The sequence below is a fragment of the Gastrolobium bilobum genome, unplaced genomic scaffold, assembly GCF_033153095.1.
Source record: "Gastrolobium bilobum isolate Gb01-03AN ecotype WA unplaced genomic scaffold, APGP_CSIRO_Gbil_v1 utg2195, whole genome shotgun sequence".
Lineage (NCBI taxonomy): Eukaryota > Viridiplantae > Streptophyta > Magnoliopsida > Fabales > Fabaceae > Gastrolobium > Gastrolobium bilobum.
In genome coordinates, this window is record NW_026895782.1 from 1,002,647 (window position 1) to 1,024,428 (window position 21,782).

The following is a 21,782-nucleotide window of genomic DNA, read 5'->3' on the forward strand; positions in this document are numbered from 1 at the left end:
CACGCTTAACTGTGGAGTTCTTCCAATCCGGGCTACCAAAAAGTAGATGCATCTTGTTAGTATAAGTAGTACCAATTAATTCTTATAAGCCATTCCCAACTGTACCGTCCCATACCAGCACAGTCTCTGGAATCCCTCTCTTTCGGGTGTTGATTCGATTCATTCATGTACCCCCGTCCCTAGAAGCCTGCCAGGAGCCGCTCCTTGTCCGTGCCCTTGCGCACCAGCGATCACTCCCCGCCCTCGTCAGCGCCTGAGATGTTACAAACAACAAAGCCCTTCCAAACCAATTTCTAATAATATATATACATGAACCAAACCAAATATGTAGCAGTCCCGGCTCATGTGGGCTGTACAAAAAGAAAAGGGAGGAGAGAGGAGAGAGGAAGAAAAAAGAGAGAGAAAAGGACTTGGAAATTAATTTCTCAATCTCACCAATGACCAAATACCCTGATCAGATTGGGTTTAATAACATTGCCAATTAAGAATCATATATGGAAGCACAATTACCATCGTATACAGAAGCACATTTTGTGTTTATAGGGAGCACATTTTATGTTTATATGAATGTAACGTAAACCTAAGTTTCCTTGCTACAACGGACACCTCGTTCCTACTTAACCTTTCTACGTAACCCAATCTCATTGGCGTTTTGCTCTTGGTCTATTTTTCTCCTCTGTCGTTATTTCCACACCAAAACAAGCCCATCCGACATGCACATAAACCAGATTCCTCACGTTTTCTTTCCATCATGGGCTTTTTCCCCCCTCTTCGTTGGCTGCCCAAAGAAAATACCTTCTTTCCCCACACACACACAAAAAACTTCATAATTATAATTATTGTTATTATTATTAATATTATTATTATTCATTTTTTCCTTATGTTTTTTATTTTTTCGTTTTTCATTAACTATAGTTTACGCACATTACATAAGCTATCTGTGCCAAAATGTATATACAACCATCATGAAAATTATACGCAAGTCTCTTAAGGTACAATAATTGAATCCAAAACATTATGAAGCATAATAAATTTGTTATATTAAAAACCAACTTAATTATGAATGTTTTTGTGATTAAATGATATTCATGTTTACTTTTTATCAAGCCTTATATTTTGAGAAAACAATAATAATGCATTCAGGTACGAATGTGTTAATTATTCTTCGATTCAGGGATTTGGCACCAGACGAATGTGTTAATTATTCTAATTTTTGTAATATACATACCGTGGAATAAAGTTACGAATGACATTTGATCGAAAAATATCCACGAGATAACTACTTAATTCTTGATTTTGTTACACTTTATTGTATTTTGAGGTTAGTTGTATCATTGGTTTTATAAAATACAAAATAGTTACGTGTAATGTTCATAATAGGTAGAAAGGTTGCACAATAATTATACATTATATGAAAGAAGGTATTGATTATTTTTCTTGTTTTCATTTCTTTATTTATTTTTCATTTGTTTAAAATACCTTCTTCTTTTTTTAAATCTCACAAAGTCGTCATTTTAGAGTTGTTAGAGAGAATTTTATCTCCGTTTGTAGGAGAAACAAATTTTCCTAAAATAAAATAGTCTATTTGCTCCAAAAAAATGTTATAATAAAACAAAATATTGATAAATATAATTAAATTTGTAAACGATGTCATTGAGTGAATAAGTGACACATTCGAAAAATAATAAAATAATAAATAACATTTCAATAGGAAGTGTGGAAATGAAACTTGAAATGAAAGATATAAATATGTACCAAAAAATAAATGAAAGACAGACATGGAAATATAGAAGTAGGACCAGTCCTCGGGTTGCCTTTTTATATTTTTGTTTTTTTATGAAAGGATGGTAGTTAACTTTGAAAGATATAAACAGGCACAAAGTTTTATGGTGAGCTGATTCATAACTTTCTACTTTGAAGTGTACAAAAGAAAAAAGGCAAAGTTGAGCAGATTGTCTGGAGTTTTTGACCATTTTATCCTTTATTAATTAATTAATAACCATTTTGCCTCTCATTCAAAACTACCTACCAATCTGTTCCTCTTTAATCGATTAATTTGAAGATTTAATCGATTAAATGGTCAAAATTGACAAAAATGATTGACTTGAAAATTTAATCGATTAAATCTTCAAACTTAATTGATTAAATCTCCAGAAATGGAAACTAATTATAAGATACAGCACAAAATGGTCTCAAGAAAGAGCACATGAGATCTATTGCCTCCTTAGTCCTTTAGAGCTAAAGCACAAGCTCCACAAGAAAGAGCTCCCCATTAAACCTGAGTCCAAAAGGTTCCGCAGACTGAAGAAAATCATCCACCATTCCATCAAAATTAAGGGACAAACAAAAACACATAAGATGATATTTAATATTGATAATAACCGCATGTTGGAAACCAAAAGCCATTTGAAACAAAGAAAAGAAGATGGAAAGAGAAACTAACCTCCTTCAGCCACCACCAAACAAGACGAGACAGCCAGAGACAAAGTTGAGAGAGTGAGAGGCTCTGGCGTTGGGAAAATCCGAATAACCATGTGGGTAAGACAATCTATGGCAACAAACAAAATCGCGATATGAGGTAAGAGTTGGCAACAACGATGGTGGGATCGAACCCTTTTGATTTAAGTGGCGGTGGCGTCGAATGAAGGGAACCATTTTTGGAGATATATTTTGGAAATTTAATCGATTAAGTTGAAAATTTAATCGATTAAATCTTCAAGTCAACCATTTTTGTCAGTTTTGACCATTTAATCGATTAAATATTCAAGTTAATCGATTAAAGAGGGGCAAATTGGTAGATAGTTTTGAATGAGAGGCAAAATAGTTATTAATTAATTAATGAAGGGTAAAAGGGTCAAAAAAACCAGATTGTGTGATCCTATGATATTTCCACACAATTATTTTGTTTGCAAACGGTTGATTGATCATTAAAGTCTCACTGGAATTTTTTATTTTTTGTTTTTAAGAGCATCTGCCTCACTGAGTCATTCAACTGAGTGGAACTGAAACCCTTTACAAATCATCCAGAGCGTGAATTGGCATTTGCGTTAGACACAGCCCAATTACTCAGAGAAGAACCTCAAAATGCGGAAACTATCATAAATAACTCCACGCCTAGCAGACAGGTTTTTAGACCTTTTAAGGCAAATGTTATAATGACTGTTGTGTTAATAACATAACTGATATTATTGTCTCTTTCAAATTATCAAGAATCATAACATGGATGCTTAATCAGAAAGCGAATGTGTCATCAATGGACACGTAAGCTTAACTATTATTACACTGGCAATTTAACAAATATGTAATTTTTATTTTATTTTTTGCCGGGGAGGAAGAGTCAAACCTGCGAGCGAACCATTTCATGTTGTGCTTAATTGTGAATAAGTACAAAACATTTGAGTCAGAAAATGGATAATAAATTTTTTCAATGATTATACAACATTAATCAGTGCAAGAACAGTAGTTGCAGAATTTGTTGAAGAGACACTTTCTGCAATTCTTTGTTTTCATAAAGAAAAAGAAAGACCTCATAACCATCAATAGTTATGTTGCAGCATTTGTTGTTTGATTCTTTCTCGATCTCTTGATTTTACCCAAACAATGGAAGAAATATATTTTGCTAAACAACCCACACCAACCAATTTATATAAACTCAGACCCATGGTATAAACATACAAGACATATTAACAATTTAATGAATTAATTCTGTTCTCAACAACTTACATTGTTCTTCTATAAGGACATAACATTCTGAGATCCAACGCCAGCGAACATTGTCATCAAGTACTTTTCTATCTGACATTTGTTTTTTTTACTTGGAGGAGTATTTCAGGAAAGGAGAGCGTAATCCCATCATCGGTCCTATTGCTTATATGAGTAAGATTATGATGTGTGTGTGATGACCCTGTAGGAGTTGGTAATGGTAATGGTACTGGTACTGGTGCTGGTGCTGAGGCAAGTTCCTCTTCAGCAACCACAGACTTGGTTGGCGCTGGTGGTGTCCTTATCATTCTTCTGACCTTCATTCCCTCGGTTATGTTCCCTACAAATTAAAGTTGGGTAAGAAGATTGAAGATAAGAAAGTTACATGTCTAGAAGATAAAAAGTAACAAGTTGCCAAAGAAGCAAAAACTTATTTATATCATTTCTGAGGAATAAGGAGAATTAGCAGTTCCTTTAAAGATCTTTACCGTTTAAATCGGGGTCGGCCTTTGAATTCTCTGACAAGAGAATAAGTGTTGGTGTGATTATTGTAAGGAAAGCCCAGAAGACAAATATTGGGACTAGAGTTCTTTCAGTCATTATTTGGTGAGAAAACTAGAGCAATTTTCATGCACCTCTTAAGGTTTACACGACAAGACTTTTTTTTTGCGTGTCAGGGGCAGGGAGAAAAGGAGGACGGGCGTGGAAGACGATGTTTTTTTTTTTTTTTTTTGGCTTCAAGATATTATTAGCTGGCCATGTTTAAACATAATTGCTATCAGAATATAGAATAAAATGAATAATAATAGAAACTGCTAATCAATTTGATGGATTTTTGATTATTATATAAACTAGAGTCAAGTTTTAACAACTAAACAAGGGATTTGGTTTCTCGGTTGTTGGATGGTTGTTATTGGCATGAATCTGGCTGGCTTTTTATTCTAAGTCAGAATCTGCCGTGGCTTCATGCAATTGGCGCTGATTCTAGTATTCTACCAATGCCGAGCTATGACCATACATTATGACCCCACCCCCTCTTATTGCTGTTTACTTTCCAACTTCTAAATTTTGCTGCAATATTTTTATAATCATCAAATTTTCATTTACAAGGAAATAGACTTGTTCTACCCATTACCTAACTAGAGAACTAGAGAACACAGAAATTTTGTAATTGAGAATAAATAATTGCCAAAAATTAAGTAATTGATACATTTTAATCTAGATAACAGATCAAGGCCAATAATGCTGCCAAGAAATTCCCAAGCTCTTATCTGTTGGAGTGTATTTGGGCACTACGAAAGTATGTATTTCTTGGCAAAAAAAAATTAATTTATTGCTTTTTTAATAAAAAATTACGAATAAGTAGTCGTTTTGAAATTAATTACGAAAATATAACAGTCAAACACGCCTCATAGGGGCGTGACCGGTTGGAGAGAGACACGCCCAATGTTGGGCGTGACCTAAGCGTGACTCACGCCCACATAGGGCGTGACCAAGTTGGAGAGAGACACGCCCAATGTTGGGCGTGACCGAGGAGAGAGACACGCCCAATGTTGGGCGTGTTTCACCAGGTGCTGCCACGTGTCACAAAAGTCAATAATTTGACTGTAAAACTTTGGAAGTCCATAACTTTTGACTCGGGTATCCGAATTAGGTAATTTTTTTTTATTCCACATAACTTTTCGAGATCTACGTAATGACACCTAACTTTTTAATATAAATTATTCGATATTCTGTCATCGACAAATGTTAACTTTTATTAATTATAAATTTCATAAAATTCTTCATTCAAAATTTTAATATATATCTCAATAACATACATAATTAACCTTATCATAACTTACCATAATCATAAGGATCTTTATTATGAATGTTTCTAATCATAATAGTGGTTTTCTGTCCATTAATTTTTGTTTAAACGTTCTTATGGTATCATTAATGTAAATTCAATTTTTTTTTGTGAGAGACAAAATATGCCAAATGAGGTGTCATTACGTAGATATCGAAAAGTTATGTGGATTCAAAAAAAAATTACCTAATTCGGATACCCGAGTCAAAAGTTATGGACTTCCAAAGTTTCACGGTCAAACTGTTGGCTTTTGTGCCACGTGGCAGCACCTGGTGAAACACGCCCAACATTGGGCGTGTCTCTCTCCTCGGTCACGCCCAACATTGGGCGTGTCTCTCTCCAACCGGTCACGCCCTTATGGAGCGTGTTTAACTGTTATATTTTCGTAATTAATTTCAAAACGACTACTTATTCGTAATTTTTTATTAAAAAAATAATAAATTAATTTTTTTGCCTGTATTTCTTTACTAAAAATAGAAAAAGATGAGACTTATAGGAAAATAACCACAAATAAATGGGTAAAATGGGAAAGTCAATTATATTAATTTTTTTCTAATTTGATAAAGATGTACTGAATTTTATATATTATGAAATACTAAAGATATTTTTCCAGCGCTGAATGGAAGGTATTTGTACTCGATCATGTGCATAATTTGAGGCTTCATTATGAGAATGAAGAGAACAACCCAATAGCAGAGAAGCATGGCCAGAGGGGGCAACAAGCACAAATATAAACGTCATCAGGAAGGCAACACGGAAAGCCTTTGTGATGGAATACCTCGAATTAAAAGTGAACTGAAACCAATAGTATAACTTAAAACAAACCAATCTTACAGTTAAAAAGAAAAAAAAAGAAAAAGTTCAAAAATCCCCGCCCCCCACCCCGTGTAAATTTTCTCAGAATCACATCTCTTTTTTGAAAATTTTAATTATTTATACTCATACTTAAAGTTTTTTTATCACTTATCCGAATTTAGATTTTTCATCAAAATCTAAAGTTAATAGAGTTAAATTTTAAAAATATATATCAAAACTACCCTTTAAACAAAAAAAAAACAAAGAAGAAATCACTGTCTCCATCAAAGAGCACCACGAAAAAATCACAAAAAAAATGACACAAATAAAATATACCAAAAAATAATAATCTAACAAGAGTAACTTCGAAAAATTCTAACTTAAAAATAATCATTGATTCAACATATACACACACACAAAAATACTCAAAATCCAAAATAAGCGTTGACCACGAAAAAGAACACGAAAAGGATCTAGTTCATCATAAAGGGTGGGTTATGTTGTGCGAGAGTTGGTGTTTGGAGAGAAAGAAGACAAAAAAGTCATAAAAAACATAAACACAAAGAACAGAAATCACAGAATCACAAGTTTCAGACAAAGAAATATGCATCCAGATTTACAAAATCCAACACAACAACGTTTACAAATTTTTCTCCTCCTCCTATTTCGAAGTTGTGTGGCGCTGTATTTTGCATTCTCTTTCTTCCTCTATAGTGATAAAGAAGAAGGCTACAGGCTACCGTGCAAGAGATGAAGACAAGGCAATTCGAGTAGTAGCCACGGGACATCAAGGGTTCCGTTGTTTTATTTTAAGGGTAGTTAAGGTATTTTTTTGAAATTAACTTGGTTAACTTTATTTTTGGATATAAAATTAAGTTAAGGAATAAGTGATAAAGAAATTTTAAATAAAGATATAAATAATTCAAAATTTTAAAGAAGGAGTAAGTAATTCTAAAAAAAAATTACAGAAAATTTTTGAAGTTTAAAAATAAAATGTTTTGATCGATTAGACGTCACAAAAAATGTATTAAAGAAACACCACTCATATTGACTTGTCAATCTCCCAGCGGGCCACCCCCTCAATAGACACTTTCGCAACCTTTGACTTGACATTCTTTATTTGCTATATTATAGGTGGCTAGGTGCCATATTCCGCCACAATATATATGTTCCGGGTTAATACCCGGTTAGGTCCAATGGGATAAAGCCCAAAGGCTAAACCCGTTTTGAGGCCCAAATTCTCCTCTCCGAATTATACATCCGACTAGCATCATAGGTGATGAGACCGAATCGTGGGTTTAAACCTAGTATCCTTTGCCGCTCTGCAATATCCACGATCATCCCTAACAGCGCACCAACCCATGATCATTCCTAACTATGCATCAAATCATGATCACCTTAATTACCATACTGGAAGGCTATATAAACACAGGAATAATAGTACAATACCAAACGAGGGGACTTTAGATACATCATAACATCACACTCACACATTCATTCATACAGAGCAAATACATTCGTTTTGGCTTATCCGTCATCTACACCAGATCACATCCATCGTTAGCATATCCCAAACACTTACCTTATACCTTAGTTGGTGTTCACTCCTAACAACACTCATAGTCGATATGAGAGCTTTGATTTAAGCCAAGTCTGATTCTTGATAACAATTAATAATTAGGCTCCCCCGGAAGGTTATAGTGTAAATTGTTTATATAGAACAAGATTACAAAAGAAACCATAACAGAAATTTTGTTCCAATCAAGGAAATCAAAGTTCAATACTCCAAGAATTTTTTTTAAGAAAACAGACATGGATAATAAGGATACAATAGGGTGCGCTACTGCTATGGACAAATGCTAATCAATTAGGTCCGTCTTTCATAGATACTACATAAATTCAAACCCGCACAACCTGCTTTACATAAATTCAATAGATTTTAACGCACCGTTTTTGTGCGGCTAGCAGGCCTGCCCAGTTCAGTTAATCTCGGGTCAGGCCCATTTGTTTGCTTGAAAGTGATTGGGTAAACATTTAAATTGGAATTCCCAATTTGCCCTCTCCGTGAAAAGGGATATTCATATTCAACCTTGTATATGGCTTAGTGTTTACTGTTTAGTGTTTAGTGTTTAGCATTTGATTGGGGGAAATGGGAACCCTGGGGAGAGCGATATACAGCGTTGGGTTCTGGATTCGAGAGACTGGTCAAGCCATTGATCGCCTTGGTTTACGCCTTCAGGGTGGCTACTACATCCAAGAGCAGCGTTAGTCTCTTTCCTTTTCCCTTTAGATTTTTTTTTTTTTGCTTTCATTTTGTGTAAATCACACCTTAGATTGATGATATAATTTCATTCTGAATGGCCCAGACTTTGCAAATGCTTAGTATATTTTATAATCTTCAGGAAAGACAATGACATATAGTCACTTCGAGTGCAGTTTAGTAGGATTGTTAGCGAACCAAAAAAAAACACTCAATTATGGGAAATCGATTAAAAAAGAGCTTGACTGAATGACTAAATACGTCTTGTACTTTTTAATATACATTAATAACTTTATTGAGGTTGGAAAAATAAAATAAAAATAGAGATATTGATTTCTATTAAGATATTTCTGGGAAATCTATACCGATTACAAGTTTTAAAACTTGTTGAGACTCTGGAGATGTACTATAGTTTAACACTGCATTGGAAGCTCCTAGGGAAAATCATTTAAACACATTACAGTCCATGATGAATGCTCATGGGAGGGTTCTGTTATTTATTTTCCACGCTAAATTGTTTAGTCGCCAACCATAATGCTTAGATTCAGTGAAGCAGTAAGCATATGATTCCTTCTTGGTAGAGATTGATTTGGGTTCTCTTTTGAAAGATAGTCTTGGTTGAAGCATTTCAAAAATGAAATAGTATGTCACTAGCAATTATTGCATTTTTTGTGGATTATGTTGCTTGGGAGAAAGTATTAAAACAAGACTTAATGAAGTGAAAAATAGATTGCCATACTGTTTGTCTTAGGACGGAATTGGAGGAAAACTATGAATATTGTAGAGGAGTAATATTTTTTCTCTGTTTTTTTATTTTATATATTTATTATTTATTTTTTCTTAATCTATTCTTGCTTTTATATGGGTTCACTGACTGTCAATCCTGACTAGTTTAGGATGAAGGTGATATTGATGTTTGTTGATTATCTTGCTGCAACTTTTTATTATCTATAATTCATCTCCTTGTTCTCATTTTTTAGTGTTATGAATACTTTACAATTTAATTTGCAAAAATAAATAAATAAATAAATAAATAAAATTAAACAGAAGAAAGAAAGTTAATGTGCTATATTTACTGCTTTGCCATTCTGCCATGAAATATATCAAGTAATCTTCTTCCTTCTTGTGTTTAGTGTCTAGGCATCGAACTCTGATGAACATATTTGATAAGGCTCCTGTTGTTGATAAGGATGTGTTTGTTGCACCAAGTTCCTCCATCATTGGAGACGTTCAAGTTGGAAGAGGATCATCAATTTGGTATGGATGTGTCTTGAGAGGTAAGCTATCTCACTCGATCAATTAGATGTGACAACATTTGAATGATTTGATGCTTCTGCAACTAATGAGATGTATTTATGGAATGGTTGTAATATTTTATCTCTATTTGGGTTACACTAGTTGTCAAACAAAGACAACAAAGTTGTCCAGTACAGCAGCTTTCTTCTATTTCAAAACATATTTTTCATAGGAAGTTGCATTTCTCTTTTCTAACGTAAATTGAATGTGAAACTTTTTGCTGAGCCTGTGTGTTGTTGATAATGATATACATGTTAGTCATGTTTGAACATCACTTTCTTAATAGGTGATGTCAACAGCATCAGAGTTGGAAGTGGAACTAATATACAGGATAACTCCATGGTGCATGTTGCAAAGTCAAATTTAAGTGGGAAGGTGTTGCCTACGACTATTGGGGATAACGTTACTGTAGGTGAGTAGTATTTGTGCCATGATCAAGAATGATGCTACGTTGTACCCTTAAATGGGAATTTATGTCAAGTCTTTTACTGAACAGGTCATAGTGCTGTTTTACATGGTTGTACTATTGAGAATGAGGCTTTTGTTGGTATGGGTGCAACACTACTTGATGGTGTCATTGTTGAGAAAAATGCCATGGTTGCTGCTGGAGCCCTTGTGAGACAGGATACAAGGATTCCATGTGGAGAGGTATGACTGTGGGTGTATGTTGTCTGGCTACCCATTAAGTTAATGACAATTAGGTTCATGTTCATGTTGGTCTAACCATTTTAAGGAATCATTATCATCATTATCATATTATACCCCTAGTCTAGGACAAGGGTGTCGATTATAATAATGTGTATATTTTATATATTCTTATCTTATTTTTCATGGAATATTTTTAAAAATTTATATAGATTTTAGATAATTTTATTGTGGCATTAAAGACGTTTAATATTATAAGCAGTAGAAATATTCTTTAAGAGTTTTTTTTTTTTTTTTTTGTGTGTTACTTTTTAATTGTGTGTGTGTGCTTTTTTTTTTTCCTTCTCCTCCTTATGATATTTTGGTATATAAGAGGTTTCTGAAACATAAAGCCCTTATTCTTTATTCAAAACTTCGATCACGCCTGTTCTGTCTCAAAGCTGCTGTCTTGGTATCTCTTTGTGTCACCAGTATTATCCCCATGGCACCTACAAGCACAACAATAAGCCTAATTTCTACTGCAGGGTATAACTATGGTTCTAAGCCCTCACCTTTCTCGACTAGGCCCTAATGCAGAATCCTAGACCGCTTGTCTTAACTGTTACTTATTACTTCTGTCATGATTATTACTATGCCTCTTGGTTGAGCAGTGCCCCTTGAACTGCATGAGTTTATATGCCTCCTTATGGGTTTTTTCATAAAATCCAAACTATTTATATAATTCTTATCTTGAATATATATAGTTTAACCTTTTATAAAGTTTTTGAGTCTATAACATGTATCCAAAAATCACCATGTTATTGTCAATTACATAGAAAGCCTTTAAATGCCCTTGGAACTAGAATTTAGGGAATGGCTCTCCCAAGTGCTAGACCGAAGCTATTTTAGTTGTATCCGATGATATTAACTGTATTATGTGGGATTTAGATCCTCTAATGATGCACTTTATCTCCAAAGTGCACCCTTCATTTTCTAGTATTCACATTCTTATGTGTGTATGATATTTTCTTTAAAAAATGATAGTCTTCGCACGTTAATATTTATTATAGGATGGACAGCACTCCTTAATTTTGTTTCTAGTTTTTGCTCAGGCTGCTCTTCTTGATTGCTTACCAAATGTATATCATTCATGATCTGTAAGCACAAACTTGCATATTTTGCAGGTTTGGGCAGGCAATCCAGCAAAGTTCCTGAGAAAGCTTACTGATGAAGAGATAGCTTTCATCTCCCAGTCAGCCATCAATTATACTAACCTTGCACAGGTCCACGCAGCTGAAAATTCAAAGTCCTATGATGAAATTGAGTTTGAGAAGGTGCTGCGAAAGAAGTTTGCGCGTAAAGATGAGGAGTATGACTCTATGCTGGGTGTTGTTCGTGAGATCCCACCAGAGCTTATTCTTCCTGATAATGTCTTACCTGATAAAACAGAAAAAGCTTCTAAAATTTGAGGTATTTAAAAGCAGTGTCTTCGATTCCAATCCTGAAATGACTTCAAGGGATATTCTTGTTTTTTTCAAATTCATGGAAGAGGGATTATTTTCATTCCCAATAATACCAGACATTTTCTAGGCTAGAATTATGGCTACTTTCCAGATTCTCTACTTTGGGAAAGGCAAATTCCCTGTAGGATGATCGTGTATGCTGATAGTGTTTGAGGTATCCAATGCAAGTGATTTCACATGTATTTTTCTTGTTCTTTATGTTCAAGATATTTTTCGTCCCAACTTGGTTCATAAGTTCTCGTTGAAACTATTAGTAATATGAGGACATTGACGCCTGTGTTTGTGTCTTCAGTGTGGATACATGCATCTTCCTTTTTTAACTTAAGATTCTAGGTTGTTTGTTTTTACAGTCTACCATTCTATTTCGTTTCTAGACAATTTGACAATTGCGATCAGGATAAAGATCCTCTGTAGACGGTGAAAGGTTCGAATAATGCAGTTCAGAGAAAGATTAAAAGTAGGTTATGCAATTTTTTGTGAGAAAAATATTTAAAATAAATAAATTGATCCCTTTGGAGAGTTCATCTTAAAATTACAAATGATTGCTTTGAGTATAATTAGAAGGGTTTTTTTAAATCAATTTCAGTCCATAAGGGTTTAAAGATGCTTAGAGTTAAATATAAACGTGAAATCTTGTAAAGTATTATATTAAAAGTATCAAATAATATGGAATTTGTTAAATTTAACTGGACGTTTTGAGTTTGAGCCACCTTTAATATTCGAGTAATTGATGAACTACAGGGGTGGAATAAGATGGGAGCCGGGAGAGGTGATTATCTCCCTTCATTTTTCAAAACCAACTGTGTTGCATGTATAGTATTTGAGAAGTCATCTTTGACATCACCCATCGTGTTGTTACAAGAGTTTTTTACTATATTTTTTCCTAATTTTGTTAAAAGGTAATGTTTGGATTAGTTTTAAACATATAAAAAAATGAAATATATTGAAAAATATAAAAGAATTAAACTTGTAGAAAATAGATTTAAACAAAATAAAACAAAATATCCCTAATTTTCTAGTCGATCTCAAATATATTTGATGTCTATCAAAATATCACAGTATAATAATTAAATGAATAAGATAAGAGTAATTGAATAGGATTTGAAAATTACAAAAATAAAAAATTATATAAACGTAATAAAATTGATTTTTTCTTTTTAGTCAAACTATAATAGATTTGATGTCTACGTAAATACCAATATATATATATATATATATATATATATATATATATATATATATAGTTAATAAATAAGATAAGAAAAACATAATTATAATTTAAAAATTGGATACAAAATAAAATTAAATATAATAAAATGATGAAAGTTATACTTACAATTTTTTTTTTATAACCGTATTTTAACACCGTTGATTTCCGTCAATCAACGATTATCATTTATTGTGAATTAATAATTAATTAATGAGTTTAATTTGTGAAAATCATAATTGTTGATTGACGAAAATCAATAGTGTTAAGATATAGTTGTAAAAAAAAAAAAAAAAAAGTTGTAAGTATAACATACCTCTCATTCCAAACTAATTTTGGTTGATTGCCAATAAATTCAAATAAAAAGCAAGAAAAGAATGAGAGAAAATAAATAAATAAGTAAAAAATAAAAATAAATAAGAGAGAAATATCAATATCACTATATAATTAATAAAATCGATTTAATAAAGTAAAAAAAAAAAAAAAACCAAGTTGTTTCCATTTGCATGGAGGCTAATGAGAAAAGCAAAAAGTTTAGGGCCTTCAGAAAAGAAGCGGCGTAGAGAAGATCTGTGAGATTCAGTGTGTGTGTGTGTGTGTGGGGTAAGCAATGGGAGCCGAAATGACTGTGGTGGAAGGCGATGCTATTGCTCCCTTTATTCTTGGTCTCCAGCCATCTGCTCTCGTCGACAACGTCGCTCGCGTTGATTCCTCCTTCCTCGATCGTATTCCCGGCGAACGCGGTGGCTCCGTTCCCGTATTTATTCTCTTCATTTTAATCTATTCTTATTATGCTTTTTTTATTCTCTTCTCTTCTCTTCTCTTCTATTCAATTAATATTAATATAATATGATAGGTTAATTCAATTCCCAATTTCTTTGTAGGTTGCAATTGAAGAACTCGAATATATACTGAGGGAGGTTAAATCTAATTCCGATGATGGTCATTCTCATTCTCCCATGAAGACCTTGGCTGGTGGTAGTGTTGCTAATACAATTAGAGGACTAAGTAGTTGTTTTGGAATTTCTAGTGGAGTTATTGGGGCTTATGGGGATGATGAGCAAGGCCAGCTATTTGTCAATAACATGACCTTCAATGCTGTCAACCTCTCAAGACTCCGTAAGAAGAAAGGACACACTGCACAGGTTTCTCACCAGTCACCACCTCAGTATCTCAGTTTTTTTGATCATATATAACAAATGACTTGGATAAATTACAAAAGTGAAATATTAATGACTTAACTGACTAGCAGTGTGTATGCTTGGTTGATGCCTTGGGTAACCGTACAATGCGACCCTGTCTCTCAAATGCTGTCAAAGTTCAGGTACATGACTCTATTGTCTCAAACACCCTTTGTGGATTCTTTGTGGTTAGGTTAGGATATAAAGGATCGTCACTTTAGCTTTTGTGAATTTTGTTTGTCTGACTCACATGTACTCTTTTTTCTTTTCTTTTTTTCTTGTTTTGCAGGCAGAAGAATTGAAGATTGAGGATTTCAAGGGCTCCAAGGTTAACTTCTTGATCAATTAAAATATTGTGGACATATTTATGTTTGTTAACCTGCTCTATATACTTCAATATTTTTATTCATTCTAATAATAATTTTCTAATTATGATGACATGGATTTAATTTATTATGCATCATAGAATGAAAATGAAGGTGCATTTGCTTTATATTCGATCTCTGCAAACATACTGAAAACTTGCTCTTCTGTCCAAATAGGTCTATCACTACTAATAATATATCATCTAAAGGTTCTCTGTGAACTTAGTTGCCGATATATTTACATTTCAGTGGTTGGTGTTGAGATATGCAATACTCAATTTGGAAGTTATTCAAGCAGCCATTTGTTTAGCCAAACAGGAAGGCCTTCTTGTTTCTTTGGATTTGGCCAGTTTTGAGGTATTTCATGCCACTACTCGGAATTCCCCCTCCACAAAAGTTCATTTTTCTTTTTTATAAAAATAATTTGTGTACAAAGGTTTGATGAAAGGAAAATTCAAACCCATTTTAATAGGTTTTTCCCACTTGAGCTTGGGAAGTTCGCAAGTAGAGTTTTCATTTCTAACATTTAAACTGAACAAGGATTGTCTTGATAAAAGTAAATAGTTTTTTTGTTTTTGGTAATTTGATAAAAGTAAATTCTGATAAAGAGCTGCTAAATCAATATAATCATCCGTAGGTTGGTTCACACTAATAATTACTGAACTTGCTTGATTTCTTGCTGCCGTTTGCTACATAGAGGAATCATATTCTTTTCTATGAAATCTCAAATATGAATGTATGATAATGCGCAACATGCATACCAATATAAATAGAAATGTAGAAGTTAAAGTCTTTTGAATCATTTATATTATACTTCTCGCTCAGTCTATTTATTTTGGCAAGATGGTCAGGAATTCCAAACTACCACTTCTGAAGTTACTGGAGTCTGGGAACATAGACCTCTGCTTTGCCAATGAGGATGAGGCAGCTGAACTCCTAAGGTTACTGTCATTTGGATTGGACCCATACTTATATCAAGATACCTTTTGTTGAAAAAAAGATTTATTTTCAATTTCCAAGTTATTGACTGTCTTATTTCCATTTAATATGAATACTCTATTTTTCTTTTAATAAGTGATATCGATTACTTTTCCATGGATTTTAGGGGAGAACAGAAAGCTGATCCGATAGCTGCAGTAGAATTTCTTGCCAAATACTGCCAATGGGCTGTGGTAACATTGGGCCCTAATGGATGCATTGCTAAACATGGGAAGGAGGTGTGTTAATTTTTTTTCTGTCATTCTTTGTGATTTGTTTCTCAACTCTCTTTTTTTTCTTTTTGGAGGGAAGGGGGAGGGGTGATGTGTGCAGTTGTCTCTGGTGTGAACATTTGGTAATTGACCAGAAGACACAATAATTAACTAGACACAGTGTAGTGTATTTCACCTCGTAGTAGGATTTTGATGTGAAGATATTGGCTTTCTACATAAAAAGAATGTTTTTCGGATTGGTGAAGCTTTCCTTGTTTTTATGTTTTTTGGCCATAATGTTAGTATAAAAAGCTCAAAATTTGCATTCTATCCATCCATCCAACCAACGCAAATATATCAAACTTTTTACATGGAAAGAGGGTGGAAGGTAAAAGGGTGTACCCAGAGGCATTCTGCATTCTGTCTGATCTTTTATAGTTTTATTGAACCTTCTTCAACATACATCATCCCTATCAGCAAAGATTCACCAAAGGTAGGAGCATGGGAGTAGTATTTTGCAGGAAATTGTTTGCTGTTGACATGATGAATGCAGTTTTAGCACATTGTGGTCCAAAATCATTGGGACAAAGTTCAGTAGTTTTACTTTCTTGTCACTTGGTGCTCGGGTCAACTAGCATTCTGGCATTTGTGCTGAAAAGATTAACTAGTCACTAATAACTAATCATAAACCAAGCTTTTTCCATGTCAGATGATACACGTCCCGGCCATAGGGGAATCAAAGGCAACTGATGCTACAGGAGCAGGGGACCTTTTCGCAAGTGGATTTTTGTATGGAGTGATCAAGGGTTTGTCACTAGAAGAATGCTGCAAAGTAGGCTCATGCAGTGGTGGATCTGTTATCCGCTCTCTTGGTGGTGAGGTGACATTAGAGAATTTGCAATGGATGTACAAGCAGATGCAGATAAAGGGTCTTCCCACGCCTGATGATTATGCAAATGAATAGTAGCAAATGTTGCTCCATTTCTTCGTGTTTCCTTCTTCCTTTTTTCAACTCTTTCTTTTTTCGCTTTCTTTTTTTCTTTTTCAATTTGCTGTTTATTATTCAACTCTTACTGTCAATTCAAATGACAGCTATAATTACAATTTATGGCTGGTTTGATTAATGCATGGAAGACTATATATTTTTCACGGAAAGATTTGATTTGAGCTTGAGGCAAGTATGAACTGTCATTCCTAGTTTAATATTAAGAACACCCAAGTCTTGTTTACTAAAATTGTCTGACTACATTTTTGAAGTGTTGATTGAGCTGATGACCAGCGCCTATAAGTATCGGAGATGAGGCTGCTCGCTTAAATGCATTTCATCTGTTGTTATGATAATTTTATGGGTTTTATAATTCTCATTTAACATGAGAATTTGAATTTTCCTACACACCCTTCGATTTTCGCATTAACGTGGGTCCTACATATAATTTTTTCTAACATACGGGTCCCACATGTTTTTTTGTCTCTACAACATGAATTCTCATGTTGAATGAGAAATACAAAACCCTAATTTTATATGAGCTCTGCTTCGGTATTTTTGTGCAAGAGGGTGAATTGAAAACTGAGAAGCTCGAACGATTTTCGCCCACATGCCAATTTATGCTGCCACGTCAATATCGTACTGCTATATAAAAATTCTGTTCCAATTGGTCTCTATCCTGAACTCACTCTTTATTTTCTTCCTTAAGTTGCCCAAAAGCGAAAAATAACGAAATTTAAAGCTAATATAAAATAAATGACCTCTTATTTATAAACTTGACTCAAGTGGCTAAAACAATAAAAATTATATGGCATGTTCCCTTAAAATAAATGACCTCTTATTTATAAGCTTTTAATTACCATTAACTAGGAAAAGAAATTCCTTTTCTCCCCTTTCTTTTCAAATCGGAATAATATGAAAATTCAAATATGATATATTAGAAATAACCTCTTATGAATGAATTATAAAAACATTTTACTCATACCAAATAACGGAAAAATCGAATACCTAAAATATTAAGTATAACGTCAAATACCCCAGATATATTCTTTTTATCTATCTTTCTTTAAAAATGGATACTTATGCCCGTCATACGCCTCAAATCAAAGCGACAGAAGCTTTTTTAAGACTCTGCTGTTCTTCAATGGCTAGTAATAATACAGACGCAACTCAAAATTCCAACTTTATTGATCAAACATGGCTGAAAGCCTGAAACCAACTATTGAAAGTGTACATAACTATTGCTCAACCTCAGATTGATCATCCAACCAACTACTTCCCAAGCACATGGAGCATTATGGCATTCTGTGCATGCATTCGGTTCTCAGCTTGAGGGAAGACTATAGAATTTGGAGCTTCAATAACTTCGTCAGTCACCTCCACCCCTCTTTCCGCTGGTAAGCAATGCATGAAAAACGCCTTTGAACCAGCCATATCCATAAGACTTTGGTTCACCTGAAAAATGCAATTGCAATTTCTTGTAAATACTACAAGTCGACAGTTATGACTCCTAAACAGAGTCTATCCCCATAATATCTCTGACCTGCTAACTAAGTGTTTTGACTACACAATTATTATCTTATTATTCATCAATTCACAACAAGCTACTTCCTTTTTCTGTTACAATTGGAGGTACAAGCACCACGTTATGGGAGGAGGAAAGGTGGTCTGGTAGAGGATCAAACCTCCAATATGAACACCCAAGTCTTAATGACTTCGGCCAGTGACAATGGAGCTACTAGCTCATTGGCATGCTACTTCCTGTTTTGCTAGGGAGTGGATGTGGATACAAAAGTTAAATCATTTTAACCAAAATTCAAACATAACATAATCCTTATGCCAGAAGAGCACATTTTTTTTAACTGAACCTATGATTTCTGCACCAACCCCACACCACCTGTAACATTTGAGCTAAATCCTAGGTGGCTACAAGAACACAATGTCAGAACCTAACATTTTATAAAAAATGTCTATTTTATTTACCCTAAAACATTTTGTCTAACTGAAATATCAAGTACCTGAAATTCTTTAAACACTTGGCGGCGGAATGCAGCCTCTTCCTTTTGCCCCATGCTGGCCCAGACATCTGAATACACAATATCAGCTCCTCTAACAGCTTCTTTGGGATCATTAGTTATCTCAATCTTGCTGATTCCAGCCTTCCTTGCCTTCTCAACTGTTTTCTCATCAGGTTCAAAACCTTTTGGACACGCACAGACGAAGTGAAAAGGAATTACAGATGCCATCAATAACCATGAGTGAACAATATTATTCCCATCTCCAACATAGACAACCTGACGTGTAATGCAGAATATGGTTAGATAACTATTCCCTTACCAATGCCACTAAGAATTAGGAAGAAACAAACTCTTCAAGATAAGCAACATAATCTTACCTTGGTACCTTCCACCCGACCAATGTGCTCAATCATAGTTAGGGCATCAGCCATTATTTGGACGGGATGGTTGTAGTCTGTCAATCCATTGATGACTGGTACAGTTGCATACTTTGCAAGATCAAGTATGTCCTGCAATGAGAAAAGGTAAACCAAAAGCACTTTTTTATCGACAGAAAGATTAATCACGTCTCTGGAGCAGATAAAAATTCATCTCAAACCAATGAGATACCAAGGTCCACAATTGCAAAGAAGCACTTTTATTGTGATACTAAGCCGACTTAAATTGTAAGAGACAATAAAACTGATTCACAGCTGAGAGACCACTAATAATCAAAACATTCCTGTACGATAATATTAAGTCATCTCAAGGCCCCATGCTAGCACTAGATGTAATCAAACACTATACATAACCAACAGTAAGGGCCGACCCAGTTCAAATACCCACTTCGTGAGTGTCTGGGGAAGGGAATACTCTAGGCAGTCTTTCCCCTGCTTTTTGCAGAGAGGCTGATTCGAACCCGCGACCTGACACACCACGGCAAGCAAGCTTACCGCTGAGCCAAGCCGGCCCTTCTTATACATAACCAACAGTACAGGTCACAAATAATAAAGCCAGACATCATTCTTCAGAAAGCACCATATAAATATCATAGTTTCATATTCATTTATTCGTTCTTAAGCCACTAGGATTGGTCTAGTGGTGAGGGGTTTGGGTAGGTTGTATTAAGTTATGTGTTCTATCACACACAAAAAAAGACATTCTTATCCACAAGCAATGGCAATAATAACGGCAGGTATTTTCAAACAAGCTTTACACATGCTTCCTTTGCAATTTTATGCAAGCATAACAAAATCAAAAAGGACCTTGAGGATTAATGACATCTTAAAATCACTGGAAAATTACTGTCCCAAAAGACAGCATACACTGCTCAATAAACCATGCATCATATAGCACCTGATTACAAGTACAGTTCCTCCTCACCTTTTCTTTCCCACGTGTTTGGGAGTAACACACTTGATTAGAATTGAGCTTGTTGACCTCATCACTGTTGTGAACATTGTGAACACACACCCTATCCCTAAGAGACGCTGATTGCTTCCATACTCCCCCCCAATCCCCAAATGCAAGTTGTATTGAAAATTTAATATGTGAATTTAGAAAAACAAAAATTAACCACAAACACGAGTAATTGCAGTCCGAAAACCAAACGAAACATAAGAAACTCTTAACTCACCAGTCACCAGCATACCTGATGAGCAAAAACACGAGCCATAATGATGTCATTATAGCGAGACAAAACACGAGCAACATCACGAGTCTCCTCACGCTTGCCCATTTGGATGTCATCAGGTCCTAAATAGACAGCATGGCCACCTAACAATGTAAAGCCAGTCTCAAATGAAACCCGTGTTCTCATGGACGGTTTTGTAAATATCATAGCCATTGTCTTCCCTTCAAAAGGTCGAAATCTCCTATCCCCTGATTTTAGCTTTGCCTTGACCTCAATGGCTCGATATAATATCTTCAAAATAGTGTCCTTATCGAAATCATCTATGTGAACAAAATCTTTCAGCCCAACTTTTTCTGTGGCAGACAGGAAAAAAAAAAAAACGCCATCATGATCTTAGATTTTAAATCAAGAATGCTCCTTAACTAAAAAACTTGTAAATTACTCAAGCCCCCTTAGGACTTAACAGAATATAAACATCATTCATCGCAAACATCAGAAACGAGTAGTATATGCATGTAGCATTTATAAAACCCTAATTTGATGCAATTAAAATATATCTGACAGAATAAGATGATAACGAACTTGTCGAGTAAATAGAGCAAATCAAAAGCAGGTGAAAAAGGAATAGTAGGTTTACGAGTGACAGAAGATTCGGCTGAAACAGCGAAAGTGGCGAGGGATGAAACTCTGAGTGGAGAAGAAACAGAAATGGAAGGGAAAGAAGCGGAATGGCGGAGACTGTGAGGGGAGAGGTAGGGTTTCTCGAATCCAACAGCACAGTTACAGTGACACGAAATCGCAGCCATTTCTTTCTCCTCACTCACCAAACACAAACAACACAATGCACAATGCCAATAGTAATACCAACTTCTCTTTCTCTTCCCTGATTTATGTACCCCTTCATGTCACTTGTAATTATTATCATAATCAATTATTTTTATTATTTTCACCATGTTAATACATTGTTAAATGAGGTAGATCATTTGACACCGTCTTAAATTTGAAGTTTGACACCGTGTCAAATTTGAAGTTTGACACCTCATCTGAGAGTCGTTAGATCAAAAAAGATCAATGTATTAATTTGACACCGGTGATACCATTGATCTTTTTTTATCTAACGACTCTTAGATGAGGTGTCAAACTTCAAATTTGACACCGATGTCAAATGATCCTAC

General features: G+C 34.5%; 4 protein-coding genes across 7 annotated transcripts; 2 read left to right on the plus strand and 2 right to left on the minus strand.

Moving 5' to 3' along the window:
- Positions 1–3,791: 3,791 nt before the first annotated feature.
- On the minus strand, positions 3,792–4,302 carry LOC133295904 (uncharacterized). The gene is made up of 2 exons (XM_061494811.1): positions 4,191–4,302; positions 3,792–4,042 (listed from the first exon to the last, which is right to left on the minus strand). The coding sequence occupies exons 1-2, from the start codon at positions 4,300–4,302 to the stop codon at positions 3,792–3,794; spliced, it is 363 nt and encodes a 120-aa protein (XP_061350795.1).
- A 4,166-nt stretch (positions 4,303–8,468) lies between these two features.
- LOC133295893 (gamma carbonic anhydrase 1, mitochondrial-like) lies at positions 8,469–12,342 on the plus strand. 3 transcript variants are annotated; one of them, XM_061494787.1, is made up of 5 exons: positions 8,469–8,610; positions 9,740–9,883; positions 10,171–10,314; positions 10,399–10,550; positions 11,711–12,342. In XM_061494787.1, the coding sequence occupies exons 1-5, from the start codon at positions 8,496–8,498 to the stop codon at positions 11,993–11,995; spliced, it is 840 nt and encodes a 279-aa protein (XP_061350771.1). In that variant the 5' UTR covers positions 8,469–8,495; the 3' UTR covers positions 11,996–12,342. The 3 variants fall into 3 exon arrangements, with proteins under 3 accessions (XP_061350771.1, XP_061350770.1, XP_061350772.1); XM_061494786.1 differs by having other exon boundaries at positions 10,189–10,314; XM_061494788.1 differs by lacking the exon at positions 11,711–12,342 and adding an exon at positions 11,628–11,687 and having other exon boundaries at positions 10,189–10,314.
- A 1,410-nt stretch (positions 12,343–13,752) lies between these two features.
- On the plus strand, positions 13,753–17,179 carry LOC133295906 (uncharacterized). Of its 2 annotated transcripts, none has more exons than XM_061494813.1 (8): positions 13,753–14,013; positions 14,141–14,401; positions 14,506–14,580; positions 14,727–14,765; positions 15,052–15,159; positions 15,646–15,743; positions 15,908–16,019; positions 16,702–17,179. In XM_061494813.1, the coding sequence occupies exons 1-8, from the start codon at positions 13,867–13,869 to the stop codon at positions 16,954–16,956; spliced, it is 1,095 nt and encodes a 364-aa protein (XP_061350797.1). In that variant the 5' UTR covers positions 13,753–13,866; the 3' UTR covers positions 16,957–17,179. The 2 variants fall into 2 exon arrangements, with proteins under 2 accessions (XP_061350797.1, XP_061350798.1); XM_061494814.1 differs by having other exon boundaries at positions 14,509–14,580; positions 16,702–17,177.
- A 798-nt stretch (positions 17,180–17,977) lies between these two features.
- On the minus strand, positions 17,978–21,473 carry LOC133295884 (ornithine carbamoyltransferase, chloroplastic). The gene is made up of 5 exons (XM_061494770.1): positions 21,245–21,473; positions 20,626–20,960; positions 19,373–19,504; positions 18,996–19,271; positions 17,978–18,432 (listed from the first exon to the last, which is right to left on the minus strand). The coding sequence occupies exons 1-5, from the start codon at positions 21,411–21,413 to the stop codon at positions 18,250–18,252; spliced, it is 1,095 nt and encodes a 364-aa protein (XP_061350754.1). The 5' UTR covers positions 21,414–21,473; the 3' UTR covers positions 17,978–18,249.
- Positions 21,474–21,782: the final 309 nt, after the last annotated feature.